The sequence below is a fragment of the Eubalaena glacialis genome, chromosome 10 (genome assembly GCF_028564815.1).
Source record: "Eubalaena glacialis isolate mEubGla1 chromosome 10, mEubGla1.1.hap2.+ XY, whole genome shotgun sequence".
NCBI classification, from domain to species: Eukaryota; Metazoa; Chordata; class Mammalia; order Artiodactyla; family Balaenidae; genus Eubalaena; species Eubalaena glacialis.
Genome location: NC_083725.1, coordinates 74,493,943 through 74,512,733, shown reverse-complemented (window position 1 = coordinate 74,512,733; position 18,791 = coordinate 74,493,943). Strand labels below are relative to the sequence as shown.

The 18,791-nt window shown below is 44.6% G+C and overlaps 1 protein-coding gene across 4 annotated transcripts in view; it reads left to right on the top strand.

Moving 5' to 3' along the window:
* DENND2B (DENN domain containing 2B) overlaps positions 1 to 18,791 on the top strand; it is a 171,320-nt gene that overhangs the window by 103,290 nt on the left and 49,239 nt on the right. For all 4 annotated transcript variants that reach the window (XM_061201421.1, XM_061201422.1, XM_061201423.1 and 1 more), the window contains one exon: positions 17,362 to 17,466. In XM_061201421.1, coding sequence (XP_061057404.1) covers positions 17,387 to 17,466 — 80 coding nt within the window. In that variant the 5' untranslated portion in view covers positions 17,362 to 17,386. The remainder of the gene's footprint in view (positions 1 to 17,361; positions 17,467 to 18,791) is intronic.

The following is an 18,791-nucleotide window of genomic DNA, read 5'->3' as shown; positions in this document are numbered from 1 at the left end:
GCAATGGCATGAGCCAGATGTGACTTGGGTGGCTTTTAGTATGTCGGGAGCTGCTTGGTGGGCATGCTGGCTGGCCCAGAAGAAGGCAGGAGGCATCTTCCCTGTGCTTCACACAGGGAGACTGGGGACTTAGAGAAGGGGGAGAAAATACGTGCTGTGACCATAGCTTGCTCTTCATATGTGCACTTACACGGCTAAACACCTGTGGTTACCATAGGTAGATTTGATTCCTCTTTGGGAATTGTCTTCAGCGCCAGTTTACAAACCACGTTAGAAAATGTCACATTTGAGTCTCAGGATCTTTGGCATTTGTAAGTCTGATATTTTTGGATTTAACTATTTCTAACACTCCTGAAGGCCTGTGATGTGTAGTAGTTTGTAAATTGCTGACATCCAGGTTTGAAACAATGGTGCAAGGACTCACGGAAGCAGGGTGCCTTGCTGCCACTCTCTCAGTGCCCAACGTTGGCATACCTGCTGAACTCTGTAGGCCTCCATTCAGAATTACCTGTGCACTTATGGGGCAGGTAAAATGGGTTAGGACAAGGATTCTTACAGTGAGTCTGTGGAGGAACTTTGGGAGCTTGTGAACATCCTAAAAGGGTAGACAGAAGTTTATGTTCTTAGAAATTTTCTGTGGATGTTCTTGGGGTTTATTAGATACTCAGAGAACTCTGTGAACTTATACAGCTGTACTCTAAAAAGTGGAGATTTGGGACAGTGTCAGTATGCATCCCCTTTGATATCAGTATACAGTATGCTCCACAGTATACTTGACAGGTACTGCTTATTCTGACCCAAGATGCTTTTCTCTCGTTTGCACCTTTTGCCACATGGCTCTGAATGAGTTAGCACCCTTGAAGGATGCAGATTTTCCTTCAGAGAAAATTCAGATAATGTTCCAAAGTCTCTGAGGGCAATTTCCAAACAGGAATTTCAGGAATGTGTTGAGAATGTATTGGAATAAACATTCAGGCCTCTAAGGACTACCCTGAAGAGGATAATGTCTGTGTGTATTGTGTCTCTGGTATATTGTCTATCGTTATTGTTAAATCATCTGTTTCATTACCTTTAGTTGTACTCTCATGCCCTCAGAAGTTGGAACCAAGCCTGTATCCCTAGCACAGCCTAGAAAATCTTGGAATTATCTCCTTGAAAATTGTTCTGTAGTGACTATGTTGTCATTCAGATGGCCCCTAGCAGGATAATTGCCCTGAGGCTGATGGGGAAATTTTAAGTTCCCTAGAGAAGTGAGGGTATCTGAAATACCTCATATTACCTAACTGGACCATACTTACTTATTGCTGGGCTGAGGGAGCCCAGGTTCACATGAGAGCCTACTCTGTCTTGTCTAGGGTGCTTGGGAGGCTTTGATAAAATGCCCAGTCTGGTTGGTCTGGTCTGGCCCAGCACAGGGCTGTCAAAGCATCAGGCCCCTCCCCAGCCGAGAAGGCAACCTTAGCTTGGTCTAGATTTCCAGGCTTGTGAATAATAGCAGCGGTGGTAGGTAGGGTTTATCTGTGGCCTTTGGGGTCCTCTTTCCTCTCAGTTTAAAATATTTTAGTCATCTCTAAAAATCAAGGAGTCTCAGTATTGGAAGGGACCTTACATGCCATCTGTGCTAATCTACAAAGCCGGGGGAGGGGGAAGACTAACCTTATCCGCTTCTTTCACCCTTGTATCCCCAGCATCTTAACTGAGTGAGAGGCGTGTGGTAGGGATTCAAAACTACTTATTGAATGAGTAAGCACCAACTTCAGCAGACCATTGTCCTTGCTTCATTTGTTCATTTATTTCACAAATATTAATAAGCTCTTACTATGTGCCACTTATTCTAAATTCTGGGGTATACACTAAAGTGACCAAGACAGTCCTTGTCCTCAAGAGCCTCGTCTGTAAGTAAGAAGTTAGGAATTAAAAAAAACTTATAGTCTCTAACTGGAATTTAAGAATAAAAAGTTCTCTCTCATATTGGCCATTCTGGATCTTCTCATTGTCTGAGGTCTCTTTGGGGGACCATAAATAGCATATGTAGTCCCTTCTTCACATGAGAGCCTTTCAGAATTCTCAAGGCAATTATCAGCCTCCCCCATCCACAGCCTTCTCTTCTCCAGGGTAAACACTCTCAGTTCCTTTAGTCATTTCTCCTGTGACATGCCTCTGAGTGCCCTCTCCATGCTGGTCACTGTCCTCAGGATGCAGTCCAAACACAGCCTATCCCTTGGACAGTGTAGAGTCCAGAACCCAATGCAGTATCCCAAACATTAATTTCCAGGGAACGTTCCAGCCTGGAGCCTTTCCTGCAGTTCAGCTTTTCTCTGCTTACCCTGGGCTCAGATGATGGATAATGGAAAGAGAAAGTCCTGAACTTGGCCAGACTGAGAACATCCTCATATTTGGCTAATCCTGGAATTGAAAACTTTTGTCTCCTTTCTGCCCTAGCCCCCCTTACCCCATCCCTTTCCCCTTGGTGTAGATGAATCTACACACAGCCTTGCTGCCAGTGGCTTGCTTGCCTTTCATTCTCTGAGTCACTGCCCTTCGTTACCAGGGAAATTAGCATGAAAAAGCAAATTCCAGTTCTATAACCTTATTCAATTCCAGCCCTTTGTCACATTCTCTAACCCCACTCCCCACTGAAAATGACAAAAGTTGAGTCTTGTGACATCACAACAGTTGGCTATTGTATCAATAGCTGTGATGTCACCAACAGAGGATTATGACTTCAGGGAAGAATGGAGGGAGGGAGTATATCAGGCCAGAAACCCCTGGGGAACAATGGCGTTATTTTCATGTAAATCTTCACCCAAAAAACCCAGTTGGCCTTTTAGCAGATGGGCTGTCAGTGGAAGCCCTCTCCCAGATTCCCATCCCTCCCTCCCTCCCTCAGTGGATTAATGGTTTGGTTTGTGGACTTTGCCCAAGTCTGAGTATGTGTGGAAGTCCCCTGCTGGCTTCTGGGCTGGCTTGGGTTTTATTCGTGAGGTCCATGCTGAATAGAGCTTTTCAGGGAGGGAGTTCAGAGGGGAGCCCGGGAGGCTGGGGTACAGCTGAGGCAGATGTGCACAGCCTCTGGGCTGACAGGGAGCTAGTGTGCAGCCTCTTCTCTTCAGGCAGAGGGGCAGCTCTTCTGTCAACTGCAGTGAAAGCCTGAGTGTGCCGTCCGTAGACCTGAGTGCTAGCTGCCCGCCTGCTTCTGGGGCAGGGTTGGGCCTGCCCTGGGAGCTCCTCCTTGACTCCTTGACACAGAGACTTAAAAAAACACCTGCTACCAGAGGTTCCCAAACTTTCTCAGTTCGTGGGCCTTTCGTGTTTTAGTAATTTTTCACAGTGCCCAGAGGCCAAAAGAAATACCTTATTTTTATTTATTAAGTGTTTAGGTGTAAACAATTTAGTAAGTGCTTATATCCTGATAACTGAGTAGCCATTTGAAAAATATATGTATATAAATTGAAAGGAAAAATATTTTTAGAGGAAGTTTGGGGGAATGGTTGAAATAGGTGAAGGGGATTAAGAGGTATAAACCTCTAGTTATATACTAAATAAGTCACGAGGATGTAATATTCAGCATAAGGAATATGGTCAATAATATTGTAATAACTTTGTATGGGGACGGGTGGTTGCTAGACTTATCATGGTGATCATTTCATAATGTATGCAAATATCAAATCACTATGTAGTACACCTGAAACTAACATAATATTGTACATCAATTTCAATTACAAACATTTTTTATTTCATTCTTAAATAACCACAGTTACTAACTTATGGGATGTACTGGGCACTGCACAACATCTCACATCTTGGAATCAGATTGAATACTGCCATCCCCATTTCCTGTTCCACATTGCTTTTCACACGGTTATTGCTTTTTAATCACAGCAGCTGCTGAAAACCCAGCTTCACAAAGAAATGACATCATCGAAAAGAATGTAGTGCAATCTAATGTTAAAACTGTGGACTCACGGGGTGTCCAAACAAATGTTGGATATTGCTCTTGTTTCCCTCAAAAATTTAAAATATCTTCTAACACAACTTGTAAAACAACTATACCCCAATAAAAAAATAAATTAATTAAAAATATATATATCTTGCGGCATGCCTGTGAGTTCACTGCGGTGCTCTAGGGCACCTCAGCACACAGTTTGAGAACCACAGAAGCCAAGTAACACTTGCTTTATTTAAAGGAGGAAAAAGGCAAATTCTGTCCCCATCATAACCCTTAAAGAAGTTGGATAGATGGACAGACAGATGCCCCTTATCTTCAGTCTCAGCTCCAGCTGGACTGCATTGTTAGGGGAAGGCCTTTCTTTGACCAGGGTCCCCAAGGTGGGGAAGAATGATAAGGAGAAAAGGCTTGAAGAACAGCAAGAGAGGAACATCTCTTAACGTTTATTTTTAATTGATTCAGGGCCCTCTGAACTAGATGGCTTAAAGAAAAATGGGATTTTAACACCAAGCATTTGGGGGCCAGGCATGAGACTACTGCCAATATCCGTTTCTAACTCTTTACAGACAGAGCTGGGCTGCAGGGGTGCACTTGGGTTGGAGGATGGCTTCCTGTCACAAGATATGACAGAGACCAGAGGACTTACGTGCTCTGGTGTCAATTAGAGAGCTCAGTGCCAACCTCTCTAGACTCTGGGGTCTGCCACTTGCTATGAAACCCTGAGCAAATTACTTAGCCTGAGCCTCAGTTTCCTTCTTTTTTTTAAAATCAGTTAATTAATTTTTGGCCGCACTGGGTCTTCGTTGTTGCGCGCGGGCTTTTCTCTAGTTGCGGCGAGCGGGGGCTACTCTTTGTTGCGGTGAGCAGGCTTCTCATTGCGGTGGCTTCTCTTGTTGCGGAGTATGGGCTTTAGGTGCGTGGGCTTCAGTAGTTGTGGCACGCGGGCTCAGTAGTTATGGCTCGTGGGCTCCAGAGTGCAGGCTCAGTAGTTGTCGTGCATGGGCTTAGTTGCTCCGCGGCATGTGGGATCTTCCTGGACCAGGGCTCGAACCTGTGTCCCCTGCATTGGCAGGTGGATTCTTAACCATTGCGCCACCAGGGAAGTCCGAGCCTCAGTTTCTTCATCCGTAAAATAGAGATAATGACAGCTAAATTAAATGAGATAAATGCATACTTAGAACCAGCAGAGCCTGGCTGTATATGTGCACTTTCTTCTACTCCCTTCCAAAACTGAGACTTTTATCCAAAGGGAAATTCAGCCCTAATGATCTGGCCAAGATCTGCAGTTACTCTACTTACTTCTTGATAAGTTTCCTCTGTGTATCTAATGTTCCTAATCTGCTGAGTTCTGTAACCTGTTTTTCACTGTCTTTTTTCACTGTCTAAGTGGCATTTTTTAATGAACAGAGTTCTTATTTAGTGTAGTCTGCTTTATCAATGTTTTCCATTATGGTTATTGCTTTTTAGGCCCTGTTCTTGCTCTAAGATCTCCTTGGCTTTTGTTCATGGTTTTTCTTCTGCTTGCAGCAGTGTTCTTCTAATGCCTTCTGTATCTTCCACAAGTCCTGCAAGACTCAGCCCAGTGTCACTTCTTGTCTCCTCCAGAAGCCCTCCCCTACATCCATCCTGTCCACCTGATTAGGTGTCTTTTCTCCTTGCTCTCAGAGCTCTGTGTTCATACATCTATCACAGCTCTTGTTACAGTGTGCCAGAATCTTTTCTTTACTTGTCTGTCTCAGGCAGGATGGGGAGCTGCTCAAGGGCAAGGACCAGAGAGTATAGCACAGTAGCATGGGGGCCTGGCTGGGAAGATGCCCTCAGAGGCTTCAAGTAAGTAAACAAATAAAAGCCTTAGGTGCCACACCTGTCTCTCTCTACTTCTCTGACAGTATTCCCCCAACCTTTCTTAACCTGTGCCCTCTTTTGATGAGCATAAGGATCCTCCAGGCAGATGGTAAAATGCTACCCCCAGAAAGTGTACTCCAGATTGAGAGTTAACTACATTACAGTGCTTCAGAGAGGGCTGATCAGTAGTGTCCCAAACAGTAGACAGGAGGAAAGGAAGGTCCTCTAATTCATTAAGCCCCAGAGAAAGGATCTTTGCATTTTATAATAGGAAAATCATTGTAATCTTTGCAGAGAGCAACTTCAGTTGTTCTGGGGCTGAAGCCACCCCTGCCCTGAATCTTTTGGGTGTTCATAGGACGTGGCCCACTTTTCAATTTTCTGAGTGGGTGTGCTTGCTGAGGGTAGGTCAGACCCTGAACTGGGAAGGCTGGTGTGCTTGGAAGATGGGCCTGGACAGTGGAGCCCCAGCCTGCTCATTCTGTCCAGGTAGAGCCACTCTGAGATGGTGGCAAATTTTTTTCATTAAAAAAAAATTTCTTTTTTCTTTTTTTAAAGATTTATTTATTATTCATTTATTTATTTAATTTATTTTTGGCTGCGTTGGGTCTCAGTTGCGGCACGCGGCGTCCTCGTTGAGGCATGCGGGCTCTTTTGTTGTGGTGAGCAGGCTTCTCTCTAGTTGTGGCATGCGGGTTTTCTCTCTCTAGTTGTGGCACGCGGGTTCCAGAGTGCGTGGGCTCTGTAGTTTTGCGGTACGTGGTCTCTCTAGTTGAGGAACGCAAGCTCAGTAGTTGTGGCGCATGGGCTTAGCTGCCCCGCGGCATGTGGGATCTTAGTTCCCTGACCAGGGATCGAACCTGCGTCCCCCGCATTGGAAGGCGGATTCTTAACCACTGAGCCACCAGGGAAGTCCCTAATAGTAATTTCTTAACACTAAATTTTAGTGTCATCCAGGGAAGGCCTCACTAAGAAGATGATGTCTGACCAAAGACCTGGGAGATGAGGGAGCAGGCTCTCTTGGGGGGGTATGTTCTAGTTACAGGGGACAGCAGGTGTGGAGGCCTGGAGTTGGAATGTGCCTGGTGTATTTGAGGAAATAATAAGGAGATAGTGTGGCTGGTGGGGAAAACGTAAAGGGAAAGAGTAGTTGAAATGAGGTCAGAGATATCATAGAGACCTAGATGATGAAGACCTTGTAGGTCATTGTGAAGATTTTGGCTCTTACTTTTAGTGATTGGGATCCATGTTAGGGTTTCGAGCAGAGTAGTGACAAGATCTGCCCTGTTCCTGGTGGTGGGTGAATGTGATGGTGGTAGCTTATTGAGGGTCTGTTCTGATTGTTTCTGTTTTCTCAGTGAAATAGGAAACAGAGTAAGAGCTAAGAGAGTGAGGACAAGAGAAGAGGTCCTGAGGCTGAGAGTTGGGGGAAAGCCAGAGACTTCAAGTATGTTCCCCCTTGGTTCTGAGTATCCTCTGTTTTTTATACATGGCTTCTCATTGGTCTTCAAGTTCTCATTATAGAGGTAGAGTATTCTTCCTATACTACAGATAGGAAAACAGAGGTATTGAGACTTGCGCAGTCCCTTTAGCCCTTACTATTTCCTAGTCCTCTTCTGAGAAAGTTGGCTTGTGGGTGGTGTGTTTTTCTGGATCAGGGCAGGCATCTTGCCATCAGTCAGGTTGAGTTCAGCTAGGCTAGAGAGCATGGGAAGGGTGAGAATGAGGTCAAGATTTAGGATCGGGAAAGGCTTCAGAAAGAAGTCAACATTTGAACTGGATATTTAAGAAAGAATGATGGTGGAGGACTTCATGATGGAAGGAATTGGTTGAATAAAAGCTTGGAGGCATGAACATTCCTGGCATGTGCAGGAAATGGCAGTTAGTCTGCTGTGACTGGCAGAGGGAAGGCACTGGTGTGAGATAGGTCTGTGGCCTTGGAATCATCGTCATGTTTACAGGACCTACCAGGTTCTTCTTGCCAAGGGTGAAAGAGGGCAGGGCTCTTTGTGGGGCAGGCCTCCGTTCTATGGACAGAGCGGGCTCCATCGTCCTGGCAGAGCTGGGTTAAGCCGCTCGCTGAGAGGCTGAGTTTCCAGACTGGCAGAAACAGCCGTGTCTAGGTTTTTAAAACTGTCTTGGAAGCAACCAGATTTCCTTTGGCCTGGAATTGCCTAACAAGCCCTCACCCCATTTTAGGCTTTCAGGAAACATTTAAACCCAACTTCAAACCTCCACAGAATCTGTACTGAACTGGAGAAGGACCATCTGGCAGGAAAAGGGATTGAAAATGGTTGAGGTTGAAAACCCAAACTTAAAGCCCTCTTTGGGGAGGAGAGTTGGGAAAGAGGATGTGGGAGTGATAAGTGGACAGTCAGGAGATGGAAAGAGAGCTTAATTTTTTTCTGGTTGTTATTCAACAACAACAACAACAAAAATCATCTTTTTTGTGACTGGTTGAGGCAGATTTCAGCCTCATAGGGACCTGTAAAAACACCCAGCAATTCTTCTGATCTCCCAGCAAAACAAATCTTGGTTCCTCTCCACTTGACCAGGCTCATAATCCCCTCAACATTTTTGCTCAAAGGGCTTTCTGGACCTAGAGCCCCAGAGCTTGGGGCTGGAATGGAAAAGATCCAAGGTACCAGGTATGTAGAAGTGCCGATGGAGAAAAGGGGTCTGGCACTTTGGAGGGAATTAGGGGACAGACTTGAGAAAAACCTTCCTGGCTCCCTTTCTACAGTTTTTGATACCCACCCACCCAACCTCTGAGCCCATTTTCTCCCCCTTTCCCTTGTAACCCCTTGATTTTAGGCACAACAGAGCCAAAGACAAGGTTGTGGGCAGATAACCAGTGAGAAATGAGTCAGGAAAGGAAGGGGGGAAAAGAGGGGTGGGGGAGGAGAAAGCCAGCGTGACCGAGGTGAAGGCAGGTTTCCCAGGAGCAGCCTTTCTTCATGGGTGTGTTGGATGAGAGCTGTTACTGCAGGAGGGCCCTGGAAGATAATAGGGGCACTTGTGAGGAGATCGAAACTCCTGAGGTAGACAGGGTTGGCTGAGGGCTGGGAGGAAAAGGCCTGCTGGTGACAGTCCAACTGGGTGGCAGCTACAGCTGGAAACCTCCCTTTCATGGGTTTTATTGCAGCCATGACTTTGGGGAGTGAAGGAGTGCACCTTAAAAGATATGGCCAGTGCTAGAATTTCTAGGGCCCTTTCTCTTCCTGGCCTTTGACTTCTTGGGGGCCCTCTTTTGCCATCAGTTACCAAATCAGTTAACATTTATTTGCCTGTCTTTTATGTGCAGAACTCTCTGCCAAGTACTGAGGATTGTTCAAAACATGGAGAAGAACTAGCTAGCACTGCCCTACAGCTTTCTCAGCCTCGTGGGGACAGAGGGGGCCAGGATGTCAGGGGACCTGTGGGATGGCTGAATTTCCTAGGAAGGCTGTGCAGGTGAGCCGCTACAGCAGAGCCTGAGCTGTCAGTCCAGGCAGAGCTATGAAAGGTAAATGAGGCGCCTCCCGCCTCGGCCCAGTCCAAGGACACCTGCAGGAGAGAAAGGGAGAATCAAACGCTCCCGCTTTGGAGAACTCTGGTTTGGGTACTTAAAAGGAACTCTCTCTGATGATGACCCTCCCTGAGACTCTTGGAGGAAGAAATGAGAGACGTAGGCCCTCCTCTGGGGGAGCTGCCAGTCTGATCCTTTTCTGCTCAGCCTGCCGCAGGGCCTAGATGACCAAGGGCAGTAGGAGGGAGTCAGTGAGGGGGTGAGGGCGGTCAGGTAGGTGTTCCCTGGGCAGGGTGAGTAGCAGGTTGACTCCAGGGCAGTCAGACCACGGCTGTGCAGAGCCGGACTGGGCTGAAGCCAGGTTCTCGGGGCACACAGAGCTCCGTTCCTTTTCTCACCTTCTCCTTCCCTCTGGGCTGCTTCCTAAGCTATTACTTCCACACCAGAGATTGCTTAAGAGATTAGTGGAATGTCGACGTCGGCAGAAATTCTCTCATGTGCTTTAGAGGTTTCCCTTGTGGGGGCGTCCTGACTTCTTACCTAGACTAGACAAGCAGGGTGCTGGGCAGTGTTTGTGTTTCCTCTCAGTGGCGACCTTAACCCCAGCAGAACGGGAGGCTTCCCTCCAAACACTTGCATCTGTTCTTCAGCGCTCTCAGGGCTCAAATGTCTCCTTCTCAGGGGCGAGGCATACTGTCATGTCCGAAATTAGGCCTGCGGAAAAGTACCACACAGACATTTAGAAATGTCACTTAACGAGGGGAAACAGTTTTTTGCTCTGGGATAGGAAGGTTCATTCTTAGAGGCGGGGCACCTCTCAGAAGGAGCTCCCTTCAGAGACTGACCTCTAAGGGATCCCTTCTCAGACCTTGGGCAGAGCATCTGTGGATTGGGTGATGAGACTGGATTGTAGGGAAAGGGAGCACTAAGGGAGCTGGAGAGACAACTGCAAGATGCAGGCTGGCCTGAGTGACAGCAGGGAGCCTTCCAGAGGGTCTTTCCTCCAGTGGCAGTGAGGGGAATAGATGGGGGGTTTCAAGCGGCCAGAATAGGCTCCTCCCTGCACTGCTCAAGCCCAGCCCTCCAGGAGGCTTTGTGTGGCTGCTCCCAGTGCAGTGCCCCCTACCCCTTCCCTGCTGGGACGTGGGACGCAGCACTCTCCTGCTGACTGGGAGAGTCAGGTCACAGAGCTGAGCAAAGCTGGCCACCTGTAGGCGTTGGGTCGGGAGGGACAGTGGTAAATTGGAGAGCGCTTGCTACATCTAACTGGACTGCCAACTGCTGCCATATAGAAATGCAGACAGTGATGGCAAGTTTTCTAATTTTTCAAGAGAAGCCAGAATCTGAATTTTTATTTGCATTTCATTTATACTCACCCAATTTTTAAAATGTTTTGATAACTAATTCAACTTTTTTAAAAAAATAAAGGGAAAACCCAATGGAACATATTTTTGCTCTTGCAAACCACCAGTTAATGTCTTCGGGTATAAACTCTTTTTTCCCAGGAGTTTGGAAGTGAGGGGAAAGTGAGGAAAGCGGTCGTTAGCTACCAGGGGTGGGTGGCAGGAAAAGCTGTTTTGAGATACAAGAACTCAGAGTACAGCAAAGACTGAGGGAACTGTTTAGAGCAGACGTTGATAATGCTTTCACTGGATCCTGTGATGTGCCTGCTCCTTTGTTGAGGGTCGGTGGTTCTGTGCAGGTGGAAGAAGCTGGGGGGGTGGGAGGAGGAAGGGGACCGAGTGTCCATCTTGTATTTGCTCACAGCTGGGCAGACTCTTGGGAGGATGGTCAGTAGTGACCCTTCATACCTTTACAAGTCCTCAGCACATTGTGGGACTCAAGTTTTCACACTTACAGGCATGTAAGACTAGCCTGAAGTGCTTACTGAACATACAAATTCCTAGGCTCCGTTCAAGAGGGGGAGGTGGGACCTGGGACTCTGCATTTTTAACAAGCACCCCTATCAATGTTAAGAAAAGTAAGTGGACAGTGGAGTCAGAGCTGAGTCCACAGTCCTGCCCTATTCCTTCACTAGGTGAGTGATCTTGGGCCAATCATTTAATCTCTCTGAATCTCAATTTCCTGATTGGAAAATTGGGCCTGTATTATCGCTACGTCATGGGGTGGTGAGAGCTGAAATGGAAGATGATTGGAGGCCATGCAGAGTGCTGACTCAGAGCCGGGCGGCGCTGGTGCAGGCCACCTGGGCTCAAATTCCTGCCTTGCCACTTTCTAGCTGTGTGACTTGGGACAAGCGATTTAACTGCTCTGTACCTTGGTTTCCTTGGTAACATGTAAATAATAATAGTACCCACTTCGTAGGGTTGTCACAAGGATTAAATGATTTAATCCTTTAAAATGCTTATAACTTTAGCTATTATAATTTTATAAAGAATCTAGCAGCACCTTTGATAATAAATGTGCCTTTGCTTTTTTTTTTTTTTCTTAAGTCCTCTTACCATGCATGGGTAACAAATAGGTGAAGGCTTACTTTCAAATGTCACCTCTCTGTAAGGCCTTCGTGGAGTCCACTTTTTCCTTCACTTTTCTCCCTTTACAGTTAGCTTTTCCAGGGCAGGGACTGTATCTGTCCATTTTCATATCCTAGTACCTTGCACAGTGCCTAGCATAGAGTAAATGGATTGGATGGCAGTGCCGGGGAGTCTGAAAAATGAATCTAGCTTGGGAATGGAGAGGGTGCCTTCCAAATACCTAGAGAAGCATGATCTGGAAGAAAAATGATTTATTAAGCTTCAGTGTGCCAGAATAACAATCACGTGAGGTAGGTCATGTTATTATTATTGCTCTTATAGCGAGAACGTTGAGTCCTCAAAACTCACGTGTACAGTGACCCTTGGCCAGCAGTTGCTAGAGGCAGGGTTGGGCTGACTCCAGGTTGGGTGTTCTTCCCACTGCACCTCGAGAACCTGGGACTGTGGTCTCTGTCTCGATGCAGAGTTTGTAGAGAAGTTCTAGTGGTACCTTATTATGTTCCTTTCTCTGGGTTGTAACTCTTCAGATAGCTGTCTGTAATTTGTCAGAGCTGGGGTTTTGAGCAATTCGTGATCGGTGGTAGATGCTAATTGAACAATTTCATTTTCCAAACACGTAGTTTTTGCCGTTGATGGGCCTGGGAGCTAGCAAAACACCTCTCATCCCCTTGGCTTCTCTGCTCTATTCCCAGTGGGTGTTTCTGTTGCTTGGGAGTGTCTCTCTCTTTGCAGCCAGACTAGCCAAGGAATCAGGCTGAAAGCACAGATGGGAGCCTGCGGTTGGCTCTTAGGGCCTTGGGAGAAGCAGTGTCCCCCAGGAAGCCTGCCACACAGAGTGCTCAAGTCTGCGCTTCAGGTGTAAAGGGTTAGCCTGGTCCTTAGTTCCTCAGGCCGCTGGATTATTCCCTGAACCTGGTAGACCTGGCTAGAGAGAGCAGGTGGGAGGGAGCACGATGAGTAAGCATCTCTGACTTAGTAGGCTCTCCTGGGTTTCTCAGCAGTGCCTGCCCAAGATGCCTCAACTCCTGGGCCACTGCTGAGAATAGCAGCTGTGTTCTTGCAGAAGTGTGACCAAGGGTCAATGCCGTGGGCCTGGTAGTTTTGACCCACTCCTCTCTTGGTTGCATCTTCACAGGATTTTTCTTCTTGGCCCAAGCAAATATCACAGCTATCTACATTTTTCCTTCTGACTAAGTTGGCTCTGTGTTCTCATATTCAAGTATATGATTGCATTTCAGAGCATTTTAGATCAGAAATTCAGGGAAGGAAAGAATATATTTTTCATCATGTTCTTTTAATATATTTCAGTTTCTGGTCTTTCCACAAATCTTCTGTCCTTTCCCTGAGGGCCTGCCCTGGAGCTGGTAGAGCACGTCCAGTGTTGTTATGATGGGTTCTGATGATTATTGTGACCGTTGTTACCATGGGCACAGTTGAAAGCTGATGCTTAGCAAGTTGATTCCTTGTAGCACTGTGCTCCCTGAGGACCCTGAGAACTGGCCTGGGAAAGCTTCCAGAGGCTGCCTCTCCTTTCCCTTCTTTCTGTTTAACACACACAGCCATACGCCAAGCACTTAACTTGGCCCTTGGCTGGTGCAGGTAAAGAATATCTCACCAGAGCCGGTGTGCACAGGTGCTCTGGTGGCAGGATTGACTCCCCTTCTTCCTTCTCCTCATACTAACCTTATGCTATATACTTAAGTTTGTAAAGATTTTTTCCTCAATAGGTAGGGAAGACTTTTCTTTGTTTTTTTTTTTTTTTTTTTTAATTTATTTATTTTATTTTTGGCTGCATTGGGTCTTTTCTCTGTGTGCGGCGAGCAGGGGCTACTCCTCGTTGCAGTGCGCGGGCTTCTCACTGCGGTGGCTTCTCTTGTTGTGGAGCACAGGCTGTAGGCGCGCGGGCTTCAGTAGTTGCAGCACGCTGGCTCAGTAATTGTGGCTCGCGGGCTCTAGAGCGCAGGCTCAGTAGTTGTGGTGCATGGGCTTAGTTGCTCCACGGCATGTGGGATCTTCCTGGACCAGGGCTCGAACCAGTGTCCCCTGCATTAGCAGGCGGATTCTCAACCGCTGCGCCACCAGAGAAGCCCGGGAAGGCTTTTCATGAGGATAAAAATGAGGCTCAGGGTTTGTTTTCTTTTTCTAAAAGCGTCGTGGGGGATGTTTCATTGCTATCACCATTGCTAGCACCTGCAGGCTGCTTCCTCCCTTCCAGCTCCCACTTCACTCACCACTATCATCACCAAAACAACAACCTTGAGAGCTCACATAAAGATAAGGAAATTAGAGAGAGTGCATTTCATGTTGAAATTAGGAAAGAATTATAAATGATATCAAGAATTAGGGTCTGGCTTATTTTTTATCATCAAAACCAATCACTTATTTGCACCAAGATAATAAGTAAGATGGCCTCCAGGATTAAGGTCATTAGTGGCCATAAATAAATATGTTTAACTTTCACATCCAAACATACTTCATTTTGATCAATGTGATGAGAATGCCGATCAGAGTGAGAGAACTATTGTTCCTGAGCTGTTCAGCGTCTGTGAAGGTGGTGTTGGCCCAGAACAGAGTGCACATTCACATTAGAAATAATGTGAATTATTGTTGTCTCTCATATCCATTCTCCAAGGCACTTAAAATTTTTTAAAAGTTTTTTTTAACATCTAAATTGAGATATAATTCACATACCATAAAATTCACTTATGTTATGTGTACAATTCATCTTTTAAATATATTCACAGTTATGCAACCATCACCACTGTTTATCTAATTTCAGAACTTTTTTTTCACTCCCCCAAAAGAAACCCCATACTCATTGCAGTCACTCCCCATTCTCCTACCCTCAACTCAACCCTAAGCAACCATTAATTTATTTTCTGTCTCTGCAAATTTGCCTATTCTGTACATTTCATAAAAACGGCATGAGAGTTCATCCATGTTGTGGAATGTATCCTTTTTATGTCTGAATAATATTCCATTTTATGGATATACCACACTTTGTTAATGCATTCGTCCACTGATGGACATTTGGGTTGTTTCCACTTTTTGGCTATTATGAACATTGGTATGAGTATTTGTGTGGACATGTTTTCATTTCTCTTGGCTGTATACCCAGGGGTGAATCATGCTGGGTCTTATGGTAACTCTATGTATCCCTTTTTGAGGAACTGCCAAACTATTTTCCAAAGTGGCTGCACAATTTTACATTTCCACCAGCAGTGAATGAAGGTTTTCATTTCTCCACAGTCTCACTAGCACTTGTTTTTCTCTTTTTGATTAGAGTCATCCTGGTGGTGTGAAGTAATACCTCACTGTGGTTTTGATTTGTATTTCCCTAATGACTAGTGATGTTGAACATTGTTTCATGTGCTTCTTAGCCAATTTTATATCTTTGGAGAAATGTCTGTTTAAATTCTTTGTCTACTTTTTTTTTTTTAACATCTTTATTGGAGTATAATTGCTTTACAATGGTGTGTTAGTTTCTGTTTGTCTACTTTTTAATTGGATTATGCGTCTTTTTATTATTGAGTTGGAAGAGTTCTTTATATATTCTATATTCTTATATATTCTAGATACAAGTTGCTTAGCAGATATATATGATTTGCAAATAATTCTCCCATTCTGTGGGAGTCTTTTTACTTTCTTGTGGTATTTTTTACAGCACAGAAGTTTTTTATTTAGTATAATACAGTTTGTATCTTTTTTCTTTTGTTGCTTGTGTCATATCTAAGAAACTATTGCCTAATCCAGTGTTACAAAGATTTACCTCTATGTTGCATTCCAGGCTTCGCTTTTGTCATTTTAACTCTTAAATTTAGGTCTATAATCCATTTTTACTTTTTTTTGTATAGTATAAGGGTAAGGGTCCTACTTTATTCTTTTGTATATGAATGTCCAGTTGTCTGAATATTGTTAAAAAGACTCTTCTTTCCCTCTTGAATTGTCTTAGCATCCTTGTTGAAAATCAATTGACCGTAAATGTATGGGTTTATTTCTCAACTCTCAGTTCTATTCTGTTGATTTCTATTTCTGTTCTTATGTCTGTGCACACTGTCTTGATTACCATGGCTTTGTAGTATGCTTTGAAATTGGTGAGTGCGAGTCCTCCAACTTTATTCTTCTTTTTCAAGATGGTTTTGACTGCTCTGGGTCCCTTGCACTGCCACAAAATTTTAGGATCAGCTTGTCAATTTCTGCAGTTGATGAGTATTCTGTTCAGTCTGTAGATCAAATTCGGGGAATATTGCCATCTTAACAACTTGGAGTTTTCCGATCATGAACATGGGATGCCTTTCTATTTATTTATGTCTTCTTTAATTTCTTTCAGTGATGTTTTGTAGCTTGCAGTGCATAAGTCTTGCACTTCTTTTGTTAAGTTTATTCCTAAGTATTTTATTCTTTTTGCTGCTATTAATGGAATTTTTTTAAATTTCATTTTCAGATTGTTCATTGCTAGTGTATAGAAAGAAAATTGATTTTTTAAATATTACTTTGTATCCTGCAAACTTGCTTGACTTTATACGTTAGTTTAAGAGTGTTTTAGTGGAATTGTTATGATTTTCTACATGGAGGATCATACCATCTGCAAATAGGAGACAATTTCCAGTCTGGATGTACCCTTAAGTTTTAACATTTTTCTTCCTTTTATTATTTTAGCATAAAATAATGTTACTATATTAGCTAACTGTATATGGTACATGTACAGACATTTTTCACTTTGTAAATACTTAAATACCTTAAAGTATATTAATTTTATTTTAATGGGTGTTAAAAATATGATTACTCATAACTGTGGTTTCTGGCTCAGATGTCACTTTATCAGGATGTTCTTCCCTGGACATCCTATTTTAAAAAACAAATCTTCTTCACTCTCCCTCTACCTTGCTTCATGTTTTCTTCCTAATACTTATCACTATACATATTATACACAAATGTACACTTATGTATCACACACATGACTTGTGCCTGCTTATCGTCTGTTTCCCTCCGCTAGGATGTAAGCTCCATGAGAGCAGAGACTTTGTTTCATTCTTTGCTGGATGGCAGTGCCTAGGATTTTGTTTCATTCTTTGCTGGATGGCAGTGCCTAGGACATGGGTACTCACTCAGTAAATATTTGTCAATGATTAATTGTTTAGAACAAGATTAAATATTTTAAGAAAAGTAAGTCAGTTTCAAGTTGATTAAAGAAAAACATTGAATAAATGATTGTTCAGGAGGTATGCAAATATGGTAAAATTCATAAAGGCTGTATGGCATGCCAGAAGTTTGGGAAACTCTAACTTAAGAAATGAGAAGAAGCAGGATGGAAATGGAGTTTTTAAAATCATTTTCTGTGAAGTGATAAGTTATCTGTTAGCTCACAGACTCTTCCCCAACCCAGATCAGGGATCCCTTGAGGCTCTTAATCTGTAACACATGAAATTAAATATATGTGGGAAAGTGGTTCCTGCTAACCACCACAGAAACCCTGTTGGCAGTTTTGGAGGTCATCTGGAAATGTTTGAGGTGCTTTTCGCTGCCCATGGAAACTTGGCTTATAGGTCTCGTCTTCTTTGCAGGGCTCTGTGTTTGCAGAGAGCAGAAATGACCATGACTGCCAACAAGAATTCCAGTATCACCCACGGAGCTGGAGGCACTAAGGCCCCTCGAGGGACTCTGAGCAGGTGAGTCGGGGAGCACTGCTGAGGGAATGGGGCTCCCTGGAGGGTAGCATCAAAGGACACCTAATGACCTGTGTCCTGGATAGGATTCCTGCCAAATGTAAATGATTATCATCATGATTCGGACAGTCGTAGAGGTGCATAATCTGGGCCAAACTTTAACTACTTACCAAATAGTGAGATCTTAGGGCATTTTCTTATGCCCTCTAACATTCTGGTTACTCATCTGTAAAATAATAATAGTACTTATCTCACAGAGTTTCTGTGAGGATTGAATGAGATAATATATGTCAGTGCTTAGCATAGTGCCTGGCAAAAAGCCACTCAGTAAATGTTAGCTTCCTCCCGGTGATGGGGTAGAAGCTTCCAGAGCTGGCAGATAGCTGTACAACTCTCACCAGGGCTTCTCAGGTCTTGGCCAAGGCTGGATGCTGCTGTCCTAGAAGAACCTCTTTTATTAAAGCCATGTACCTTTCATAGCCCCTTCTGCTGAATCTCAGTTGGGCAAATTTGGCCTTTGGAACCTCAGCCGCTAGAATGGATAGATGAGATGGATGCTCATCTTAGACTGGGATCAGGCTAGTTCCTTCCTGGAGGTCTGGGCTGTGCATTACCAGGCTGAGTCCAGTGGAGTGTGGCACACACTCAGGTCTGGCCAGAGGTAGTGGTAGATGTTTGGTTCGTTCAGAGCTAATATCCAGGTATGGTTGGTAGAATGGGGCATAGGATGTGGCCCCTGGGGAGTGACTGGCGTGAATGAGGCAAGAGGAATTCTGTACACCATACGTGCAGAGTTTGGTCCCAGTGGAAATGGTCTGGATTGACTGTGCCAACCGAACAGAAATTGATAGATTCTGACTTGTTAGGTACATAAGAGCTTGGGGCTTAGACAAACAAATTGAATATCTACTCTGTGGCAGCAAGACCAGTAAGAACACCCCCTGCGCACGCACCCCGTCTAACCTGGACTAGAGTTGCTTGCATACTTGCTTCCCTGAACTGGGTGAGGCTGAGGATGGCAGGGACCAACAACCTCTTGGGTAAAGCAGATAGAAAAACTGACCTCTCCCAGGGCATGTCGGTGGCCAAGGCAGAGACAGGTCTAGATCTCAGAGTCTTTGTCTCCCATTATCTACTTCTCAGGAACCACTTTGCTGGGCTCCCCCCCAGTCTGGTGGCATTTCTTACTCTGCAGTCTGACTCTGAGTTGGCAGATAGAGACTGGGAATTAAGGTTCCCAACTTTTTTATATGAGACTGTATGGGTGAAATAAGCATTGTGTGTGATTTTACCATTTTATTCTTAAATTAAAAGAAATAGTATATTTA